The sequence below is a fragment of the Anas platyrhynchos genome, chromosome 4, assembly GCF_047663525.1.
Source record: "Anas platyrhynchos isolate ZD024472 breed Pekin duck chromosome 4, IASCAAS_PekinDuck_T2T, whole genome shotgun sequence".
In the NCBI taxonomy this organism is placed as follows: domain Eukaryota; kingdom Metazoa; phylum Chordata; class Aves; order Anseriformes; family Anatidae; genus Anas; species Anas platyrhynchos.
In genome coordinates, this window is record NC_092590.1 from 74205039 (window position 1) to 74227978 (window position 22940).

Consider the following 22940-nt stretch of genomic DNA (forward strand, 5'->3'; position numbering starts at 1 on the left):
AGCTCCTTTTCCTTCCCTACAGGTTTATCTGTATAAAATGCATTCCCTAAGACCTACTATAGTGCAGAAACATGAGAAAAATTTCCTCTAATGACTGGCTATGGAAAGTGACAGTATGTACAGCTGTGGTCATTTTTTTTTTGCTTTAAAAATAGTGCAGATTCCCAGTTTACCCACCAGGGACAAAAATGGAGTCATTTTTTTTTTTCCTCCAAAATCATCTTCATTTCACTGAAGAGCAAGTGATTCAGATATACACTCACTAGGCTTAGAGACTGTAATTTGCTATATAAAAATACAGTATTTTAATTCTATTTACATGTTACAGATCTCTCACTTACCCAGCAAGCTGACATTTACAAGCTTCAAAAAAAACAAAATACACAAAACCCGCCCCAAAAGATAATGGAGTACAACATTGGTAAGCACAGTAGCTGGACCCATCCACCTAGGAGAGTTAAGGTAAGAAAAATGGAATGTGAGAAGTGTGGTTACTGGCTTTTGTTGGCTGTCAAAGTAAACAAAAATCTGTCCAACATGTCTTGAACATTAATCATGGCAAAAAAAGTTAAGTAAACGTTTCCAAGATAGACATTCTGCATCATAGGATCCTTTTGCTGAACAATCCCTTTAAAACCTGCTGAGTGGAAGAAGTGATCCTGAGGATAATTATTTGCTTGGTTGTCTCGAATGCTTATTTCCTGATAAACTCATTGTCCGTGACCTCTGCCTAAGCACTGGTTTTGCTGGGATTTCCAAGTCTTCAAATACAGGATTCTCTATGATTGCTGCAGCCTCTGGTCTTTCAGTGGGACTTGGAGAGAGCATGTCCTTCACCATGGTGTACTGGAAGAAAACATGAGATGTATGTGTTTAAATTCATAAATTCACCCTTATTTGATGTTCTGACTTCAGCTGTCTGTATGAACAACTAGAAAGTGTTCCCAGTTGCTTTCTAAGTAATTTGGGTATTAGTATGTTGGCACACTAATTAGAAACACATTAAATGTTTGAAAACATATCACTGTGCATTCCTTAAATTGCCTACACTATCAAGGACTACAGTCTATTTGGCAAATCAAATCTGACCCAAGATTCAATAGTTATACAGCCTTTACATTATTTGTAATCATAAGGATTTTAAAACAAATGAAATGTAACTCATGAGTGGTGTTCAGCTTTATGCTTAAGCCACCGCATTTAAAGCCATGCAAGTAATTTTTCATGGTGAGTTAGAAGTTTTCCTTTAAATACACAGGTAGTTTGAAAATCTGTCTTGAAGTCAGAATTACTTAACAAAGCATCTTGCAGAGTAGAAAACAAAATGTCCTGTTCTAGCTGAGCACAGCACATTGAATTCCTCCGGACAGCCTGCAGCTGTAAAGCAAAAAAGGCTTGTCTCATTTAGCTAGTGGTGTGAAGCTACCAAGAAAACACAAAAGCACTTCAGCTTTCCACTGGAGAGGTTTTGTACATCACCTCCTCTTTTTATCTGAAACCGTATCATTTCAAGGATTTGATTAATTTGGTTTTCTACTCAAGGATCCAGTTCCTGGAGCTAAATCCCATACAGCCATGATGCTACTGTGATATCTCCATTTTCTGCCTAGAACTCTGCACCTTCTCCTTGTGAATATGGATTTGTTGCAAGAACTCATGGCAAGATGTATGCAACAGGAGTAACATCAAGCAAGAAGAGAAAACAAGTAATATTGTATATTACTGGAGATAAACTTGTGACAGAAGCAACAGCATCCACACTACTATAATGTTCTATAATGCTAGAATTTTGGAAGACAGTGTAAGTTCACAGGCAGAGAAATGTGTCTTAAACAAAAGCTGGTGCTTTGGGTGTTTTTTCCCCTTCTATTTTTACTTGCAAAACAGTTGGAAAGCAAAGAAAAAAGCTACAATTACTAGCATGAGACATACTTACTTCTTGTGCATACTTCTGAATGAACAGCGGTGGAAAGTTCAAGTTTCTAACATCACTCAGGGTCTGCAAAAATGATAAGAAAAATGTTAATTTTCCAAAATATCATTCTTCAACATAGTTATTATTGTTGAAAAATATGCCACTTCTGAAAACAAATCAGCCTGATGGAGAAAAACTTTATCTTGCTTTAGTGGTTAAATCTCACTTAACCAGGCAAGTTGCTGCTTACAGCCTGAACCTGAAATCACATTACATAAATTGGCATGTTACAAGAATTGTGATCTCTGCAGCTGTAAATCATCCAAACACATTTGTACTTTCTGTTCTGGCTCAGTAAAGTACTCTGCAGCATCTGTAACCCCCAAGATCACCTACACCAGTATTAAGACCCACAAAGTGACTGGCTCTGCCTTAATAATGTAAGCACAGTGTTTCCTTAATATTTACGGACCAACATTTATCAGCAATTTTGAAAGAAGTTGCGTATTTCTGTGTCCTTGCAATGTAGCTAATCCCCGTCAGTCAGTCTTTCTTGTTTAGGCAGCACGTTGGCTCCATCTAGTGACAGGATTTTCTCCACACTGAGCCACAAAATATCTGCAGCCTGGCTGCCTCATGAATTGAAATTGTGATTTCCAGAAACCCATGACCTACTTCAGCATCTTGTTAGTGCAGAAGGGCAGTATTTAGCTCTTATTTTAATGAAGATCTCCTTTTGCACAATTTTGAGCATAAAATATATGAACTCTGACGTTAAATTAAATCCACTATTACTCACTGAAAGTACAAACTGATCAGTTAATAGTGATGGTCAACAGTCAAACTCCTGTTCAAGAGAAATGAGTTTTATGGCAAGCTATTTCAAAATGCTTCTTTCCTTTACCAAGTCACTCTGCATTTAGTGATCTGTTCTCAACATCTAATCTGGAAATAAACTGCACTGCCAGAGACTTAACTGCTGACAGTCTGAGACAGAGGCAGGTCTCGCATTCCTCCTCTGGGGGTTTTTCAGCCCTTTGTCCCAGACTGCAAGGATTTGCTGTGCTCCCTGGGCAGGCAGAGCATTCTTCGCTTCAGCTAACAGCAGTAAAACTTGGCTGATGCCGAGGAAAACTTTCAGTGTAACAACTTGGAAGCAACTATTAAAGAAGCTAATCTCTGGGACTGTAATCTCCAGGGCTGACAAGAAATGGCTGGAGGTTCTTTTTAATCAAAAATTGGAAATCGAGGCAAGTTAGGGCAATCTTCTTCACATGCATTTTAACAGCAAGGAAGTGAAACCTTCCAAATTCATATTTAATCCAATAAGTCATCTGTTATCGACTGCTTTAAGATGAGCAATGAGCTAGACTTACCGCAAAGACAGTATCAGAAAAGGAATAAATATTCAATGTCTTGGGTAAAAAAGCTCTGGAGATGCAAAAAGAAGTCATAAAAACACAGAGCATGACTCCAATTCTTGAACAAAAAATGAGCTGGTAGGTTTGAAGTTACAACCTTTGCCATCTGAGATCTTGAATATCCTAATTCAGTAGTTTCTCTTACTTGAGATAACAGAGGAGCTTTGTAAAAAAAGTGACAGCCTCAATCTCACTGCACAGATGAGGAAAACTGCAATTCATTTCCAGTGATTCAGGGGGTATGTATAAGGCTGATAAAGATATTGTGTTCCTAGTTCCAACACTGTCTCAAAGCTGTGAAGAACAGCTTGCAAGTGTTCCACAGAGCAAACAGCTCTTTTAAAGAAATGACCAAACTGAAGATAATCCGTGGTGCGGTACCATACGTACCTTGACTCTCTCCATCTGTGTGCTGAAAGGGTAAAGCAGCTCGAAGAGAATCAGTCCCAAAGAAAAGATATCCACCTTGTGCGAATAGGTGTTCCCACAGATCTGGAAATTCAGAATTAAGGTCAGGTCAGTCAATCTAATCACTGTATGGAATTACGTACAAGGTAATCAGCCCCTTTCAACACAGGGAAGTGACTAACTCAGCAGAGCTGAAGACAGGACAGGTACTGTAACAGCCTCTGGGCACATGAAACTATCAAATGAGTATGGCTGAGCAAGCTCCTGATCATCAGACCCATCTGCAAGCCAAAATGTTTCAACTTAAACATCATGTACAATAGTGCATCGTTAACTAACTTGAATATTACACAGTTATCTTCTTAATATGTTAAGAGCAACACAAATCAATCCATCAAGTAGAAATCAGCCACTTCTTTACTATTATGTATATTTTTACTATTATATATAAAAATTACATATATGTATGTCTTATTACATATGGCTTTATATATACGTATGTTAAAAGTACTAATTTTGAAATTCAGTTTAGCTCAAAGCTCTACTTTGATGAGAAATAATGTAAATATCTCAATAGCAACAACTTTCTAGAAGGACTGCCTGATCTTTGAACTCCCAAATTCAGGTGTCTCCCAGGTGGTGCTGGAAATAGCTTCAGAGTAGAGAGCACAAACCTGTTCTGGGCTCATGTAGAGTTTGGTCCCTACTTGTCCTGTGTGCCGGGCATAAGCTGGCATGGGGGTGAGTACCGACTCCTCCTCCTCATCTTGATCCATTGCAGTTACCAGTCCGAAATCCCCAACCTTTACTACGTCGTCCATTGTGAAAAATATATTGGAAGGCTGAGAAAACAAACGGGAGAAAAGAAAATAAGTTATAAACAAGAATGTTTTCTGCTAGGTACAACAAACACTTGGTAGGTATTCATATAATTCATGCTGTCAAGGCTAAAATGCCCCTTAAACATCACAGGAGCAGAACCAGCTAAGAATCTCAGCCATGCAGGAAAAGAGATTACCCCTGCATTAACCAGGCTCCCTTCTGGAAACCCAGGCTGCTCATTTCTTGTCTTCCAGTAGAGGGACTACAGATCTAATGAGTAAGATGCAGAAAAGTCAACAGCTGTGGGGAGCAGCACCGATAAGTTATCCAACTTTCCAAACACATGGCAAGTTCACATCATGTGCTAGAGTTCTGACTTATTTTTTTATTCCTATCTCCAAGTGCTGAACTCATTTTCAGTATTAAGATGATGTGTTACATGCTGGTTATCATCTTACAGATAGGCTGGAAGTCTGGGAACAAGGTGTGCTTTTCAGCTGGTACTGCTTAACTTAACTGCGCGAATAACCATTTGTGTAACAGAATTAATTCATTATTTGAAGCTTAAGTACTTCACAAGAGCAACAACAGCAACAATTTGCCTTGTTTTGCTTTTAACCTACTGATAAAAGAAATCAGAACTGGAAAAAAAAAACAACAAACAGGGGTGCCTCACTTGCTAATGGTACCCATCTCAGAGCGTCTCTTCCAGAGCTTTGCATTCTGGCTGATCATAGGATCATTGAATGGTTTGGGTTGGAAGGGACCTTAAAGCCCATCCAGTTCCAGCTCCCTGCCATGGGCAGGGACACCTCCCACCAGACCAGGCTGCCCAAAGCCCCATCCAGCCTGGCCTTGAGCACCTCCAGGGATGGGGCAGCCACAGCTCCTCTGAGCAGCCTGTTCAGTGCCTCACCGCCCCCAGAGTAAAATGATGACACAACACACACCAAATGAGCAATTACTTCTTTGAAAGCTGACTGCTCCACCTGGCTCACAGATAGAGACAGACACGATTCTGGGAAAATAACAGACTGCTCCTGCCAGGGGGAAGCAGCAGCACTTCAGGGTTATGGACAGGGAAAGCTACGTGTGGAAAAAGCAGCAGGTGGTGCTGGGCAGGCTCCTCTCACTGCTCCTGCACCTTCAAGGCTGGGAGAGCCTGCTCCAAGCTTTGTTGGCATAACTCCTGGAACAGGAGAAGGAAGGCAGACACAGGGCAATATTTCTCTGCCTGACTAGAGGACTACAAAGCTGACCTGTTTCAAAGTCCATCCGAATTCCTCAGTTAAAAACAAACCCACTCCGTGCAAGGAAGAAGACAGAAGAAAAGGCTTCTTGTTTCTCCAAGCCACTGAAACACCCAGAGAGCTTGGTGATAAGCAAGCAGTTAGATGCAACATGTTATTTCCACGGTACCCACATCCTGCCTCTAGAACTGCCATCTGAGCCAGGTCTTATCTCCTGCTGTGTTTTCCAGCGATCAGTGTCCTGTCCTTTGGAGTCACAGCTCCTTTAGTGCACAAAAGCTGCCGCCCTGTAAGCATAATCGTATGCTTCCCTGGCTGAAAACAGATCTCTGAATGGCCAGGCATATAGTTTCTACAAATTAAGGCGAATGGGCTGTTATTGGAAACTGCCAGCAAAAAGAGACCACATTCTGAAAGAGGACATTTAAGGGAAATACACACAATTTTGCATTCAGTGAGAAGAATACAGCCACTCTCTAGTTATCTTGCCACCTCTACAAAGAAATTTCTTTTCAGATTCTGCAGTCAGAGCAAGAACTCCCACCTTTTTTCACAAATGCGAATAAGCTACATCTGGAAGACTTTCATTCAATTAATGCTGCAAAACACGCCTAAGACTATTCTGTCAGTTCTGTGATACCCTATTTGACAGGACCCACTGTTGATTTTGAGCTGTTAAAGCATGGCCAAGAGCTTAATCTGGGAGTAGCAATACATTCACTGGACAGACAGACTTCTGTTTCTGTACTCTGTTTTCTTCAAAAGAACTGGAATTGTGATTTATCCACTTGCCTGCCTGAACTGCCATCTTGTCACAACGATCTCTCTCAGTAGTAGGAGCCTACTTAACGTACACTGTAAATATTTAAAGTATTTTCCAGGTCTCTGCTACACAGAGCTAACTATTAGCAGAAGCAAAACAGCTGTGCAGATTATTCCTGCATTAGCACTGACACAAAGCTGGGGTTGCACAACCAATCTCTTGGACAAATTACAAGTGTCTCAAGAAGCTTCTGAGAACTTCAGACAGTGATAAATGTGGCTGCTGTTTTGACCAAGTGAACAACGAACACCCAACTGGACTTCCAGGATCCAAGGATAACGTCAGACACGCAGGGCAGGTTTTCTGAAGCACCGAAGTTGTTTGCTCAAGGAGTCTTTTCAAGTTTTTTATGCCTCCATTGAACTTTTCAGATGTCCCAACAGAACTCTACACAGCAATTAATGGAGAAACAGCTTTACAATGACCTAGGTAAGCTTTACTGAACAGTGTTCTCAAAGAGTCTGCAGTGTTCCAACTGCAAGTATTGTTAAGAAATGTTACTGATTAACATGTCTAGCAACACATTAATACAGGGATTAAATTACTTCTTTGGTCACTTTCTTCAACACTAAAGATTTCTTAGATAATTGGCTTAAGGTAACTGCTTAATGCTGATGCGGAAAGAAAATACTCAAATAGGTTCATGAGTTTTAGGAGTTTCTCCAACTTTGACTTACTTTTGTGTTACCTCACTTGAATCCCCTGTTACCACCTTGTCTGAGATGGCATCTTATCCTTTGTTTCTAGTGATGTCAGATGACTACCACCTGAGGAGCTACAGGAACAGCTCCTGTAATTGTTTCAGAACTCACTCCACTGTATCGATGCCTCCTCAAACAAGTGCAGGGGAACAGGAGCTGCCTCTCCACCATTCAGCAAAAGCAAAGGACTCCATTTCTCGCAGCTTACAGGAATAAGACTAACTTCATCCAGGCTCTCTAATCAAATTCTGGCATCTGGTAACAAATGCTGACACTTCCAGTGCTAAAAGCTCCAGCAAGATTAGGTACTAACACAGGATCAGAAGCAAAATGAAACAGGCACAAAAAGTTATTCCTGACTTGAGTTATCTGCAACATCAGGGGTAACAACCACCGCTGCCTTCCAGTCTTACCAGGCTGGGTGTTATCAGACATTCAAAGGTTGTGAATCCTTCAGAAGGCTGCTGTAACAGCCAGCGCTGACTCAGAATCTGACTCCAGACCAGCCTGCATTTCAATCCTGGAGCAGCAATATTTGACTTTTATTGTCCCTAACCAGGGGTAACGCTGCTGCTGTTCAGAAAGAACAATAGCAGCATTGTTTCATTTCAAAAGGCAGAAAAAAATTCAAAATAGCTTTTTCTGTTTTGTTTCTGAGCCACACCACTGAGCAGTGAGTGAACCTGCATACAGTTCCTGACTTAAAAATGCCATAAAAGCACTGCCACCGACCTGTGCCAGGTACAAGAAGTCTTGCTGTAAGACACCCTTTGACTGCAGTAACGAACAATCAGTTTACTTCCTGGAGCACTACAATCCCAAATTATTACACAGACATTAAACTCAGCTTTTGAAACACCGATTCTGAGGTCACTGCTAAGTAGCCAGCTATCTTGGCAGGATTCTCCTGTGAGAAGAGACTGGGAGAGCCTGGAGAAGGGAAGCTCAGGGGGTCCCATCTGTGTCCCTAAACCCCCGAGGGGAGGCTGCAGGGAGCAGGGGCCAGGCTGAGAGGCGCTGGGCACAGCCTGGAGCCCAGGAGCTCCCCCTGAGCACAAGGCAGCCCTGCTGGGCTGGCCAGGGATGGAGCCTGGCAGGGGCTGCCCAGAGCCTGGGGGGCTCCTCTTGGGGGGCTCCAGGAGCCGCCTGGATGTGGGGCTGGGCCCCCAGCTCGGTGTGGCCCTGCTGGGGCAGGGGTGGGACCAGATGGCCCCTAGGGGTCCCTTCCCACCTCATCCTTTGTGTGGTTTGTTTCCAGTGCTGTACTACTCCAGTACACACCCAGAAGTTACCTGTACCCACACACTCCTGATCTGTCACTTTACAGCAGAATGTGACACAGCTAAACAGTGGATGGAGTCAGTCCACGCGTTTCAGGAATTTTACAGTACTAGAGACTTTTGTTTGGCAGTTTGGGCACAGATAATTCAAGTTACGATAGCTCCAAAGACAATCTCACAGCAGTGAACTAGGAAATATCTGTATACAGACACAGCCAGTGAGACAACTAGTTAAAAGCAGAATGTGGAAAGTTCATTAGAAAACTTCAATAGTTCAACAGATAACAAAAGCATTTCCTATAGTGCCCTATGACTACAAACCTTGAGATCCCTGTGCATTAATCCTTTACTGTGCAGGAAGTCAACCGCTTCAGCTATCTGCAGAAATATCTGCAGACACTCTGTCCTCTCCCTCTCCTCTATCATACATCTCCTGCTCATCCAGTCTTTAAGGTTCTCTTTCCTGCAGAGCTGCATTTGGATGTAAAGATACACCTTTGGAGAGGTGGGCTTGACTTTTTCCACAGTATTTTTAGAAAGGTCCAGGCTTAAACTTGTTGGCCTTGGAGGAGAAACAGAGAGGGGACTTCCTGAAGCTGATTTCTTGTTACCGGGTTCCTTTGTACTTGTTGGCTTATCCTCAGAAAGATTTTCATCTTGTGAAACGTCAATTTTATCTTCCTTACTAGAAGCATTTCCACAACCAGAATCTTCAAAGACAATGGAAGAGGAGGTCCCTTCTCTCAGGTGTACAACAGGGACAGGCAGAGGACAGATTTCCAAGGGGTGACCCAACGTGGAGTGACCCAACTCATTACTGTTGATAGTGCTGTCTTCTACATCGCAGCCTGTAAGGACGCTGTCCTGAAGGTTTAACAGTGGGTCTTCTGACTGCTGCAAGTCCCTGTTGTCTGAAGCATAAAATTCCAGAGGAGAGAACTCACTTTCAGATGAATCAGACTGACCACACGGTATTCCCATGGAGAAAGACTGTCCCCTCTCTGATGAAGTGGCAATAACTTCAATGTGGTCCTTTGTAGAAAACGGCTCTGTTCTGATCTTAAATGATGGGACATCCATTGGACTGGGAGAACTGAGAGGCCAATCAGTGCTAGAAAAAAATAAATCAAGAGATCAGAATTATAGAGCTTCATCCTGCTAGAAATGTATTTTCAGAAGACCAAATTTAAACAAACGCATCCTCTGAGAAAAAAAGCATTTCACTGTAACAGTAAATAACTACCCATGTATGGGAATCACTAATAACCAGGATATGGCACCCACTTTTCTTAGTGGGCACAACATCTCCTCATTGTGGTGGTTTTACTCAGCTGGGCAGCTGAGCTCCACCACAACTGCTCTCTCGTTCCCCCTCCTCAATGGGAAAGGGGGACAAAATACAACAGAAAGCGCTCAAGTGTTGAAATAAGGACAGGGAGATCACTCACTAATTACTGTCACAAGCAAAACAGACTCAAAAGAGGGAGATTAATATATTACCTATTACTAACAAGCTAGAGCTGTGAAAAACTGAAAGCAAACTAAAAACATCTTCCCTCTACCCACTCTCTTCTACGTCCTCCCCCTGAGCAGCACAGGGGAACAGGGAATGGGGGCGGCGGTCAGAAAAAAAAGTAAAAAAAAAAACACATCAGCAAACTCTACTGCCTACATTTCTAGCATGCAATCAGGCTCATCTTTAGCTCGAGAAAACTCATCCCTTTAGAGCATGCATTGCAATGACTATTTAAAGTCCTCTGGAAGAATTACAGCTGTGAAATGTTAATTTGGTGCCTGAGATATAAAAGTCACTGTATTCTAAAAATTGTTAGGCATGTTAAGGTGTTATTACAAGACTGCTAAATAGTGGATCAGAGGAATATGAGGCCTCATTCTTCCCTTGCCACCTTTAAATGTTGCTAACGTACACCCACTTTTTCCTTATTCCTAACGCCCTCTATGTCCTTTACCTAATTCTTCATTTTTAGCCTACTTCTAACAAGTCTTATGAATCAGTCTGATCATCCGTCACAAATTTGTGCCAAAACTTTAATTGAACTACCAAAGTACTGAATCAGAGCTATCGAAACCAAAACAAAGAGGAGGACACCTATGGAAAGGAACAAAGAGGACAGAGATGCCCAGGTTTAAAACCAAATCACTGTACCAGGGCATTCCTAAAAGCCCTGATTACAGAAGTTAACTTAAGAATTACAAGATCTAAACTGAAAGAAGGACCTTAACACAACAGAGGACCCAAAGATTGATCAATGCCATGCAGAAATGTGATATTTGTACCTTGTTAAACTCAGAATTTAACAGACTAAGTTAACAACAATTTCTTTCTTACATAGTCTCTGCATCTTCCTGGATCATCTACCAGTTCCCCTGTTCTGTTGGTCTACAACCTCAAATTCAACTGAGTAAGAAAACCCACAAGTTACCTTTCATCTTTCAACCACTGTTCATCCATCTTTTCCTGCCATCTCTCAGGTGGAGCTTCCAGCCAGGCGTTGAAATACCGAACAATACCTGGATGCTCGAGTTTGGCTAACGCCTTGACTTCCCGCATCACCTTTTCACGAGCCAGCTCCCTAGGATTTGGGTGAAAAGGAAAACAGAGACAGTCACATAAAGCAGCAACACAGCATAGAAATTTCTGCAAAAGGAAGTTTAAACAAAGTTAGCCCAGTATAAGCCAGGCTAGTAATATTGCTCTTCACATGAAAAGACATCTGTTTAAAATTCCTCAGAGGAACTCCTTCAGGTTAGGAGCACAGGGAAGCAGTATGTGCTCATAATGGTTAAGCATTTAGTCACACCTTTTCAAGTAGTTACAGGCAGCAAAACTCAGAAGAAAAGGTTCATCTTGCTCTCAACTATTTACAAGGGCAGAAAAGTCCACTAAATAGCAATATTCTACAGGGATGTAGAAGACACTGGCACAAAAGACAGACAGAAATAGCTTAGTGTTTCTTTTTTAATTGGCAAAACATAAAGACTATCTCCGTTCTACAGATAGGAAAATAGGTAGCCTGCTATCTACTGAAGTACATAAACTCTCTTCATAGGAGCATAACTCCATCAAATGAATTCTGATGGTTTTATTTAATGGATTTAGATATGCTTGGGAAATAATTCAGGCTACCTTAAATCTCCAACCAAAACCCTTAATCTTAAATAATCACACTTCTTTAACACATTCAAAAATTAGTAATTCTAGATTTCATTGCTTTACCCCCTCCCTCTACTGGCCTGCCTGTTGCTGTTCTAACTTGAGATTTCCAGCAGCAGTGTCTCCCATCTCCCACTAAAAGGAAGTGCTGCAAGTTCTGTGTAGGGTAATTCAGCAGCAAGGCTTGACCACCTATGACTGAAAGAAAAGGTAGGGGTTGTGGGACCAGAAAACGAAACAAATGGACAAATGGAGTCAAAAAGGCCAGAGAGGGAGAAAGAAAGGGTGGAGTAGGAAAGGTAAGGAAAGGAAGGAGAAAAGCAAATTAACAGTGCTACAAGTAACTAGTGCTGTTATCAAAGGCTCAATTCATCAAGGAAATTAAAGGAGCTTCCATGTAGCTGCAGCACCCTCACAAGGGCCCTGCTGTGTTACTAGTTTAGCCAAGCAGGTCACCCTTCTGCTGTGAGTACACATGCCAAATTCTCGATGCCAAAATTAAGTCAGCCCCCCATTAAAAAAGTATGTCATTTCATTCATTATGATGCTGTATCTGGGAAATCAGTTCAGGAGCAGGTGGCTCAGCACAGGATCCCACCATTCACGACTTTCGCTGTATCTCATACTCATTCAGTACCTGTTAGGTAAACGGATCCTCTTGATAGCATAGTTGCAGTCATCCACTTTATTTCTGGCTTCAAAAACAACTCCAAAGCCTCCGCGACCCAGACACTGAATTGGCTCAAAATCTGTCAGGTATCTGGGAGGAAAGGTGTGAGAAACGCAGAGAAGAATGGATGGAGGATAAAGGAGAAAAATGCATTAGCAAGGATAGGTAAAAAAAAAATCTTTTGTGAAAGTGTAAATAACTTTGGTGCAGGCAATACAGGCTGAATGAATTCAGGTATTTCCCCCCTTTTTTCCCCTCTGTTTACCCATCCGCTGAGGCAATCAGATGGTTACCTACTTATGAAACAGACAGGTGCTGATTATCTTTGGCAAGACCCCTTACACATGCACATGACAAACTGAAGAAGTTTCAGAGTATCAGGTTCACTGTATACTGGATCATGGATATTTAGCCTAAGTTCCTATGCCCATTTAGGCAGTGATAGCCAAGTATTTTCTAAATCGTGATTTGCCTTCAACCCCTATTAAGTATTTTGCTACTAGTCCTTCCAAGCACCTCTTCTGAAACAGTTCTTAAATCTCACCTTTCTTATTCCTCCTCATCTTAAATATTCCAGTTCCTATTTTCAGTGGGCTACAAATGCACACATTCACATTTTTTCCAAAATACCAGTGGAATCTTCAGTCTTAACTACTTCATAATAACAACAAAGGTTTGTTCCAAATAAACTCTGCTTATTCTGTAGAGTATATAAAACATGTTTCCATTCACAATTCCCTTAACTCTATTTTACTCCACAAGCACAGAATCAGAGGGAGTGAACACAGGTTAAGAACCTTAAAATCCAATCCTCCATTTCACAGATCTGCAGTAAATAGATGATCAACACTCCCAAGCAGAGGTTCCACACAGGCTCTTGGGGGTTGCTTAGACTAATCAAAAGAGCAGTCTCCCACTGATGTGGGTGTCAGAATTCTTTCAGATTATCCCGAGGGGTCTGTGGACTAGGACAGGTAAGAGCTAGTGAACTCTTTTCTCCAGACAGTATCAAATGTCATACTGATTAAAAACTCTGTAAATGTCATATTGAGCTGAGCTCACCTGGATACATATCCAGAGTTCTTGACATCACTCCAGCTGGTGTCCTTAACATCTCCGCAAGCAGGCTCGTATTTACTATCAGTCTGGCACTGTGTTTCAGATTCTTTCCGCAGCTAACATGGGTGACCAAAAGAAGATCAAACAACAAAAAAAAACCAGTTCAAGTCCTAGTACTTGAGACCAGGTTGTACCCTTAGATATAGCATTAAATAATTCCAGTGTGAACATCTCTGAAGACAGCAGATATGGCTGAAGCAATTTGTTTGCTGAAGCAGTTAAGTAAATTGCACGCTACAGCTGACAGCCTTCACAGATAGATTAAATAACACATTTAGGCTATGTTATCTTGTAAGTTATTAACTTATTAACACCACTCAGTGCAGACTCAAAACCAAAAGAAACAGATAGAATATTACTTTCTGTATTTAGGATTCAGCAAAAAAATAATACTTACTCTGCTGTGAGGCTGGGGATGGAAGAGTTTGCGTACAATGAAAGTTGTGGCCACAATGCAAAATATGATGGTGCCAACAATTTCCTTCCACCAGTGAAGTAGAAGAACAGGATCTTTTTTGCGAATGTTCTTGTAATTCATATCATCAAAAAATCTGACGGTGATCTGGGTGCTCCGTTTACCTCTTTCTCTTTTGTAGTAGGGTAAGTAATATCCATTATCTGTGTATAAAAGACAAGGAGGGCATGCTTTGCAGTTGCCTACAAATAAATGGAACTGTCTTCTCTTTAATAGGTTTGTTCAACAGACACCAGGTGGTTTTGTTCACACGTTTTGTTTTGAAACACTTCAAAACTTAAAATTCCACCTACCGTATGGATACTGTAGAACCGAAAGTGCTCCATTGCTGTATTCTTCGTGAGAATACTTGTCATTGCTCAGACACTTGTCAAATTCGTCAGACCCCACCAACACCGGAGTCCTGGATGGAGAATCTAAGCACAGAAGAGACAACTTTGAGCTGAACTATTATAAATCAGTCTACTTATAGATGAATTTCATGAGAACTCCAATTATCTTAGAAAATATCAGATTGTTGGACCAGTAGGTAACAACAAAAACTAACACAAACATTCACAAGGTAATCGTTAAAAGGTAACCATTACTTAACACCATTTGCCAGCCAAAATACTATTTTTGACAAGCCAATTAACTCATTCACGTCACTAAAATAACAAGCTTCCTCTTTTAATAGAAAAAAATGGTTTAGAAGACCAACATTTCATCATTTAAAATGACCCAATGAAATTCAGAAGTAAAAGGTAAAAAGTAAAAGTCATTTACAATTTAAACATCTAATTAAAAAGAATAAATAACTAAGAGCACAAAGGTGTTTCTAGCTGTAAACTAGTTTGGGAACTATTACACTAGTTTGACACACAATGGAAATCAGAAAGATGCTCTGTCTTTTCAGAGCTAAGACAATATAAGAAACTCTGGATTGTTACTTACGGATTAAAGGTTTCCATTTAATTTTGGGAAGGGGAATAATTGCATTATCATGCCTGGATCCCAGAGCCTTCGGGTTAGTTGGGAATTTTTCAGAAATTCTGACTGATGACTGAAGATACAGCTGGCCTCTGTACATACCTGTGTAACAGATCAGAGAGCATATTAGACTTAGCTTTCTTCATCCCCAGCGTAAAATCATCCAGGTAAGATGTACAGCTGAAAATATTTTGGAAAATACTTTATATTCTGAGAATCTGAGATACTGACTCTGATTGAATTCAAGTAGTACATGCTCTTTTTTCCTCTGGAAACGCAAGAGACTAGAACACCTGGGTAGCTGGGGCTTCAAAAAAATATCACAATTTGTGAAGAGTTATAAAGCACCTTGGGCTTTGCTTAAGTAAGGCTTCCTTCAAACGTCTTACACTTGCATGCTGGTACACAGAACTCTTCAACAGCTGTTAACAGGAAGGCTAGAAAAAAATCTGTGTAATCACTAACAGGAAAGGTGTAAAGACTTACAGAGAAATGCTAAGGGCTTAGAAAAAAACAAAGCACATCTGCCTCCCAGAGACAGACAGCTGAGAGGAAGGACCTGGGGACACTATTCCTAGTTGTCAGAATTCACATCATATGAATACTGACAGCTGGATGAAAACTCAGTCACAGGAAAACTTTACTGAAATTTCTTCATAGTAAGTTCCTGTAATCACTGCAGAGGAAGAAATGAATGTGACAAAATAGAGGGCCAAAGGGCCCTCTGTTTTTCATTTTTTGTTTTCAAAACCAAAACATTATTTAGCTACCACTTGAGGCCAAACAGTCATAGAAATGGATTTTACCAGAGCCAAAGCTATGCCATACCTTCTGGTACACATTATCTTCTACAGAAGGTAAACATTACTTTCTGTAACTGACAGAATTTCTACGATGGGTACACAGAAATCTGACTTGAAGTGACAAAAGTAAAGGTGACCAGAGCAGGTTAGGAAGGGATGAGAACAGAGATCTATCTTTTAATGTTTTTTTAATCAAGGAGAGTTGTTTTTCTGGGATATATACATTAGTAAAACCTCTATTTTAGGGCTTTACAAACAGTCTACATTATATGAAGTATCAGACTGTACATGTTATAGCTCATCTTGAGGGTGCTCTACCAGCACGGAAAGATCTGCTTTACCGAAAGCTCAAAGAAAAGGATAATGTTTACAACCAAGTGCTCAGAATTGTGCCTCACCCAAATAGACACTGGATTCTGTGGCCCCTCTTGCAGCTTCCACAAGGTCCTCTTCATCTTCTAGCACTTCATTGTTCGTGGTGTAACTTGTGTCATCAAACAGACTGATTGGAATTACCTTGCCATCTTTAACCAGCCACGCAGAAGCGATTGGAGTGCAAAACTGAAGAAGAGAGAGGTAACTGGAAAATTACTGTTATATTAACTAGATGTTATAACAGTGTGCTTAAATTCCTTGGTTTAGTTTTTGTAAGAGATGTAACAGCTCAAAGAGCCGAAACTCAAGATGAAAGACATCATATATGATGCTGTAAAGTGTCTACGTGTTAACATTTAAAACCATGTCTTTTCCCCTACCTGGTATTCCCATTCCAGATGTCCTCCTCGTTTGTTAAAAGCCATAACCTTCCAGTCAGCTACTGAGACTTTTATCACTGTATCTTTCATCATAGCCTCCTGCTCATCCACATCTGAAATTATTTTTGTTTCTTCTTTGTTCAGATGTAATTTAAAATTGCTCTCAATGTATCCTGCTCTGTTTTCTATATCTGGGACGTAGTGCAGCTCAAAGTGGCCAACACTGAAATTCCACCTAAAAGAAAGAAAAAAACGTCATAGAAACTGATTGCATACTCCAAGTCAGTCCCAAACCCCTCCAGTTGGAAGATTCTTATGCTGAATTACATAAATTTGTCCCACATTTTCATAGTAAATCCTCAGATTACCAGATGAGCACAGGTTTACCAGGAGAGGAAGCACTAATCCTCTAACTATATCCAGAATACAAACCGGAGAAATCTTGTTTGCCAACATGATGTAGAGTTGAGAAAGCAGCTGGGAAAGTAGGGGCAATGGCATTAAAGGTTTAGCAGATGGAGAGGGCAATTAAAAAAACCATGGAGGAATACAGCTAGGTCTGTTTAGGTAAGAAAATGTTACATAGCTAATGAAAGCAACAAGCATTTAGGAAGCAGCATTCTCCAAAAGACACGCTTCATTAATAAAGCATGTTTTGAGATGTATGGCTTTTGAGCTGGTGGAAGGATGATACTTTTTTGTTGTTGTTTTCTTTTAATCCCACACACAAGACTTAACAGAGGATTTCTTTGACAGGCACTTCAATGAAACCAGCATTGCTCGTGTCCCAGGTTAACATACTCTCAAACAAGTACGACTGTATAAGGAACACAGAGTTGTCTTGCATAGCCAAAGGCTCTTTAACTTTTACAAGCCAACAAATCAGGGCATAAACTGAATTATTCTCAAAAAGAAAATAATGAATTCTTATTTCCACCATACAGCCCAATGCTGTAGAAAGATACAGAGGGGAAGCAGCAGTAAATTTGTGTCTTGAACAGCAACAACGGGGAATATACTTCTTAACAATACGCTTGGCTGACCGAAGTTTCCTAAGACCAACCAGGAGTCAAAATGTCTCCTTAAAAAAAAAATCACACCACTATGGTAAAAGACAAGCATATTTTATATAATAAGTTGAACTTTGTTTATTAAAAGCTTTTCTTTCCTTGGATTGAAAATAGAGCTATCTTATAAACTCCACAGCAGTACTGTTCACCAGGAAAGCATCTCTATTTCTGACAATGAAGAAGAATTCAGATACACAAAGTATCACGGTATGTTTTCAAGAGACGTGTAGGAAAGAAAAGCATGTTTTTGTGACATACCTCTCCCCACCATCATCAGCCCCCAAGAATCACAGAATCTAAGATCTCTCTGTTAAGACTTCTCATCTGCTAATCTACTCGAGTTCTAATTAGCTTATCTGAGACTACAGACACAACGTGTCAAATCCTGCTGCAAACAGAAGAGGGAGCAGGTGAACAGAGAATGACTAGTGCTCCTCTGAACGGTTGGGCAGTTATTTTATCTATGTATAGTAACCAGCCTTTTAAACCTGTACTTAAGGAAGGTGGGATTTTTGTTGTTGGGTTTTGTTGCCTTTTTGTCCAATTTGTCTATTTTTATAAAAATATTAACGTATAAAAACTTGTGTGACAGCATTAGGGAAGACAGAGACTGAACCACTTCTTACAGCTTGCAAAGAACAGAACACCTATGTTACAAAATTAAAGGAGACTTAAAAAATAAGGCTTTTTAAAATGTCTTTAGTCTCTTTTTTAATCACCTTAAAAAGAAACCTGAATACATTAAATATAATAAAAAAGCAAGAGTTACCATGAGTAGGTAAAGAACTGAAGTGAATCAGTAAGTTGCAGAAGGCTTGTAAACTATCTCCTGCTGTACCAGTCAGCAGTTTGAACAAACCAAAGTGACATTTACTGTGCATAGTAGAACACTGAGACTCTTTTGAGGTACACAAGGACAATAAAGTCGCTTTCATTTGATTTAGGGGGAATAAATGCATGCAAATATTTTTTCCTAATGATCCATAACACTGAAGATAAAGAGATTTTTCAAAAGCATTGAGGAGCAAAGGGGTTAGGTGCTAAGTAAGCCTGCTGCATTCCTTCGGTTAACAGTCCAAACTCCCTTACGCAAATCCTATTCTAATGAGTAAAACCAAGTTTTTTATATGTAATGCTTTAAGGATTATGACCTTATCTCTGTCAGACTGTTTCTGAGCAATGACCACACTTACTTCTCATTGCCACTGCGCGGTCCAACAGCACGGACTGTTTTCTGGGTTCGGCGTAAGAGGAGTGTGTCTTCCTGGTCTGCTTCATCGTCATCCCACTGGCGACAGCCCATAGTTGAGCAGATGTACTTCACCTAAGGGACAAGGCAAGAGACTCAAACATACTTGGAAATCTGTAGAACTTCAATAAAAAAAGTAACAAACAGGAATGTTCAAAGCTAACAATTCCTTTGAAATGCTTTCAGCTCACAGGGGGATTTGGAGCTCCGGTTTGAGATGCTTGACCTGACTGATGGATGTCAAGGAGTCTGATTTAACAGATAAGTGTTCTTCAAAACTACAGAATTCCTAGAACTTTTTGAAGATTACAGTTTGGACCATCTTTAGTCAGCCTGGGTATCTTCAAATATATATATATTATATATTATAACTTACAATTATATATTTATTTGACTATTCTTTGTGTGTTCTACTTGTGACAGAAAATGCAACTCTTTTTTCACTGTGTCTATGGACATAGATAATTTCTCCAAGTTTTCTACAAGTAGGCTCCTGGCATAATTCTGTTTTCATTCCGTATCTGCCTCAGCATAACTCTATTATAAACTTCAAATGAAGAACTATTGATTTATATACAATACAGCAGAACCATCCCACTTTATCTTTCAGCTAATAAAATGAGGAAAAAAACCTCATTAATTCACAGTCACACAGACCTTGCAATAGTCCTGATCTCTAACAGTTTGGATTTTATTGGCATTTGTGTATTGAAAAAAGCTGGACACGCTTTCAGGAAATCTGAACTGATGCCAAATTGACAAAGACAGACTGCCCAAACTCTCAACAAGGCACTATTTCCTGCATGCAGCACCTCTGCTACTGTAAGCATGAGCCTGGAATCAAAGCAAAAACCGAAATTTCCACTTCCTGAACAGTGTGGGGAAGAGCAGTCTGTTGGTACAGTGCCTTTGCTATCAGTGTGAAAATCAAAATAATTTCATAAACTCTTGCTTTGGATCTAGACTCTTTATCACTAGTGATCACTGTACACAACGCAATAAAAGTCTTCTATATGACAACATCTGATCAAAATGCACAAACTGATTTTGTTGAAAGCAAACACTGGAAGTTTAAAGTTTAAAAAACATCATTTTTCTTTTTACCCATTTTAAAGATGCACTTTTTCTGATTTAGCAAATGTCTGTTCTTCACTGCACAGTGTCTACGAGCATTTTAATAATATTTGACATAAAAGGAAGAAGAAAAGAAGGTCAAAGTCCAGAACTCAGATGTAACGAATTCCTGTGCTTTTAGCTTTTAAAAATATACAACTATTAACCAGTGGATTTCAGAAGAAAATACCAGTCAGATAGCAAGTAGTTTTCAAATTAAATTTTAAACTCATATGCAGAAGTTAAGGGGAACTTCTAAGAGGGAGCACACTTACTGGCAACAACTACAAACCTCAAGTGCTTATGTATGTTGAATGTTTTCTTGTTTTCAACCAGATACCCCATTAGTTGTGAAAAGATTAAAATCTAGAAGTGTTAAAAAAACATGCATCATCTAAAACTCTTTGATATTCAGTAAGCTGAACTGCAAAGTCTACTTCAGGCAGAGCTAGATAAATATATAAAATTAAGCTGAAGTCTTCCATTTCAACAGCAAAGGGTCATTTCTTTCTTTTTCCCCTCACTCACCTCTAGTCACAACCCCCCTATTCCTTTGTGCTGATTCTGGCACTCTCCCAACCCCTGGCTGAGCTGACTAAATTTGCTAACCTAACAGAAAAGCATTCACTTTTGATTGGGTTAGTTTTGTGCTGGGTTAGCTGTTAGTTGCATCGGCCCAGCCAGGGGCAAGTGTTAAAGCAGAAGGGACAGGGCAGAAGCTCAAGAGGAGACAAGAGGACACTGCAGTGATGCTCTCAGCCATATCACCACCACTCCAGCCTGCTGCGTTTGTTTCCCAAGAAATTCAGCTTCTACTTTTTTGTGCTGTGCAGTTTTACACTAGAGCCATAGTGAAGTTTAAATCTTAAGAGCAGCCTTTTGGCAACACAGTGCTAGAAACAATGACAAGGCAACTTTTCAGGCTCTTACCTTCCCCGTGTATGAGCTCAGCCCATAGCTTGTTAAGGACTTTCCCCCAACTAAGACAACATCCTCGCCCAGCTTGTAGGAAGACTCAAGAAGAGATTCCACTGTGAAAGGAACTGCCTCCATGCTCTCTCGATCCCGATCCCACTGGAAAAGGTCCCCATCCAAGGAAGGAATTATCATCTTATTCCCAAATACCTACAAGAATTCAAGAGAACATTAGGTAGCATCTGAACGCATTTTTAGTGAAATATATACAGACGGCAAATACAAAATGAAGCATTGTATGAGCCAGTACAGTGCTTTATATTCCAGCATCTTCCTTTACAGTTGTGTATTCTTGTTCAAGGCCAGGCTGGATGGGGCTTTGGGCAGCCTGGGCTGCTGGGAGGTGTCCCTGCCCATGGCAGGGGGCTGGAATTGGATGGGCTTTAAGGTCCCTTCCAACCCAAACATTCTGTGTCTCTATGGTAATCCAAACTGCAGCAAATGTAAAAGGAGAAACATTCCTGAAGAGACTGAACAGTCACTAGTTGGGAAGCAAGTACTGCATGTTATTTGTGATGGTGCTAAGTTTCAAGACAGTGGCATTTTAGGTGAAGTTCCACCTTTTTCCACCCCTCACCACAGCTGATCTACTTCTAAACACACAATCAACCGTTCACTCCAAGTCAGAAGACTGAATTTTGTTGTAAAATAAGAGCTGACACTGTGTGCGTACTCTTTTGCAGTTAATGACTACACCAGAATATCCATCCTCCTTTAAAGCAGGCAGAGCAATTATGACTGACATCAGAGCTCACGTTTCATTTTTGCCTTTTCAGACGGTTCAATCAAACTTCTCCTCCCCAGATTTTTTTTTAATTTTGTTTATATACATTTCCTTTAATACTCTCTGGCTTTTCCTTAAAAGGCACAATAGGTCAAGATTTTTTCACCAGGATCCAGTTTCATCCATTACACAGATTTTTCAAGGAGATCCTCACTCGGAAGGATGAGTCATTGTCAATGAGTACTAAGGGACTTATTAAGGAACTCATTATCAGCATCACAGACCATAACTAATACCGTGGAGCCACGGTGGCTGTGTCCATCATGTACAGTAAGAAACTATAATCCATATGATCTTGGCTTTTGAGGATATGGATTAACATGGAAGATGTTAACGGTTTTTTAGACCCTCTGCCCATTCAGGCAGTACCTTATAATTTAATGTAATTATGTTGTAATGTGTAAGGGATCTGGATTTAAATTCTAGTTCTAGTAAATATGTGTTAGTCACTTCAAAAAAAACATATTCCTGCCAAACTGCAAGGCACAGATTTGTAGTGCACAGCCATACAAATAGATCCAGAAGGTTTCTTCTTAAGTGAAGATCTGAAACCACAACTTCTGCGTGATTAAAGTCTCTAGGATGAGACTTGCTATTTGCACTGGGTCACAGAAAAGCAAACAGGATTACCAAAGTTGAGATTCACATAAACAGGGTGAGAAAGTCAGGTCTTGTAAGTGTGTGCATGTCATGACTAATCTCTCTTACACTGTTTGGTACATGTGATTCAGAGAGAAACTTCAGGTGAATTACCTGATAATGCTGGTGACTGTATCCAGGGTCCCTAAGGATCCAAGACCAGTACTTTCTGGTTTTGGAAAGCCTCATGACAACTGACAGTTACAAATTATTCTCAGGATCACAACGTGTAACTGAAGAGATAATAAAAGCAAGCCCTTAAGTAGCCACGAAGTTCTTTGCAAAGCTAAATGAAGTGTTTTCTTTCCTTCCCAGATATTTACCTTACAACAAAAGAGGCCAAAACATGTTGGAAGAGACACTGTAATGCAGCATTTCTTGTGCATCACAGCTCTCACAGCCTCCCATATGGGGGTGGAGGGGATATACACCTACATACACATGGCTCTATACACACACTTCCAGAAATAAAACAAAAGCAAACATTTGTGCACAGGGTCATTCGTAGAAATCACATGATTAGT

General features: G+C 40.3%; 1 protein-coding gene across 1 annotated transcript in view; it reads right to left on the reverse strand.

Moving 5' to 3' along the window:
* Positions 1-263: 263 nt before the first annotated feature.
* EIF2AK3 (eukaryotic translation initiation factor 2 alpha kinase 3) overlaps positions 264-22940 on the reverse strand; it is a 40151-nt gene continuing 17474 nt past the window's right edge. The window contains exons 3-17 of the mRNA XM_027455765.3: positions 20949-21143; positions 18850-18980; positions 16587-16821; positions 16230-16392; positions 14993-15130; positions 14353-14475; positions 13982-14202; positions 13528-13640; positions 12433-12555; positions 11065-11214; positions 8942-9731; positions 4419-4586; positions 3727-3828; positions 1937-1999; positions 264-846 (exon numbers count right to left, since the gene is read on the reverse strand). Coding sequence (XP_027311566.3) covers positions 670-846; positions 1937-1999; positions 3727-3828; positions 4419-4586; positions 8942-9731; positions 11065-11214; positions 12433-12555; positions 13528-13640; positions 13982-14202; positions 14353-14475; positions 14993-15130; positions 16230-16392; positions 16587-16821; positions 18850-18980; positions 20949-21143 — 2892 coding nt within the window. The 3' untranslated portion in view covers positions 264-669. The remainder of the gene's footprint in view (positions 847-1936; positions 2000-3726; positions 3829-4418; positions 4587-8941; positions 9732-11064; positions 11215-12432; positions 12556-13527; positions 13641-13981; positions 14203-14352; positions 14476-14992; positions 15131-16229; positions 16393-16586; positions 16822-18849; positions 18981-20948; positions 21144-22940) is intronic.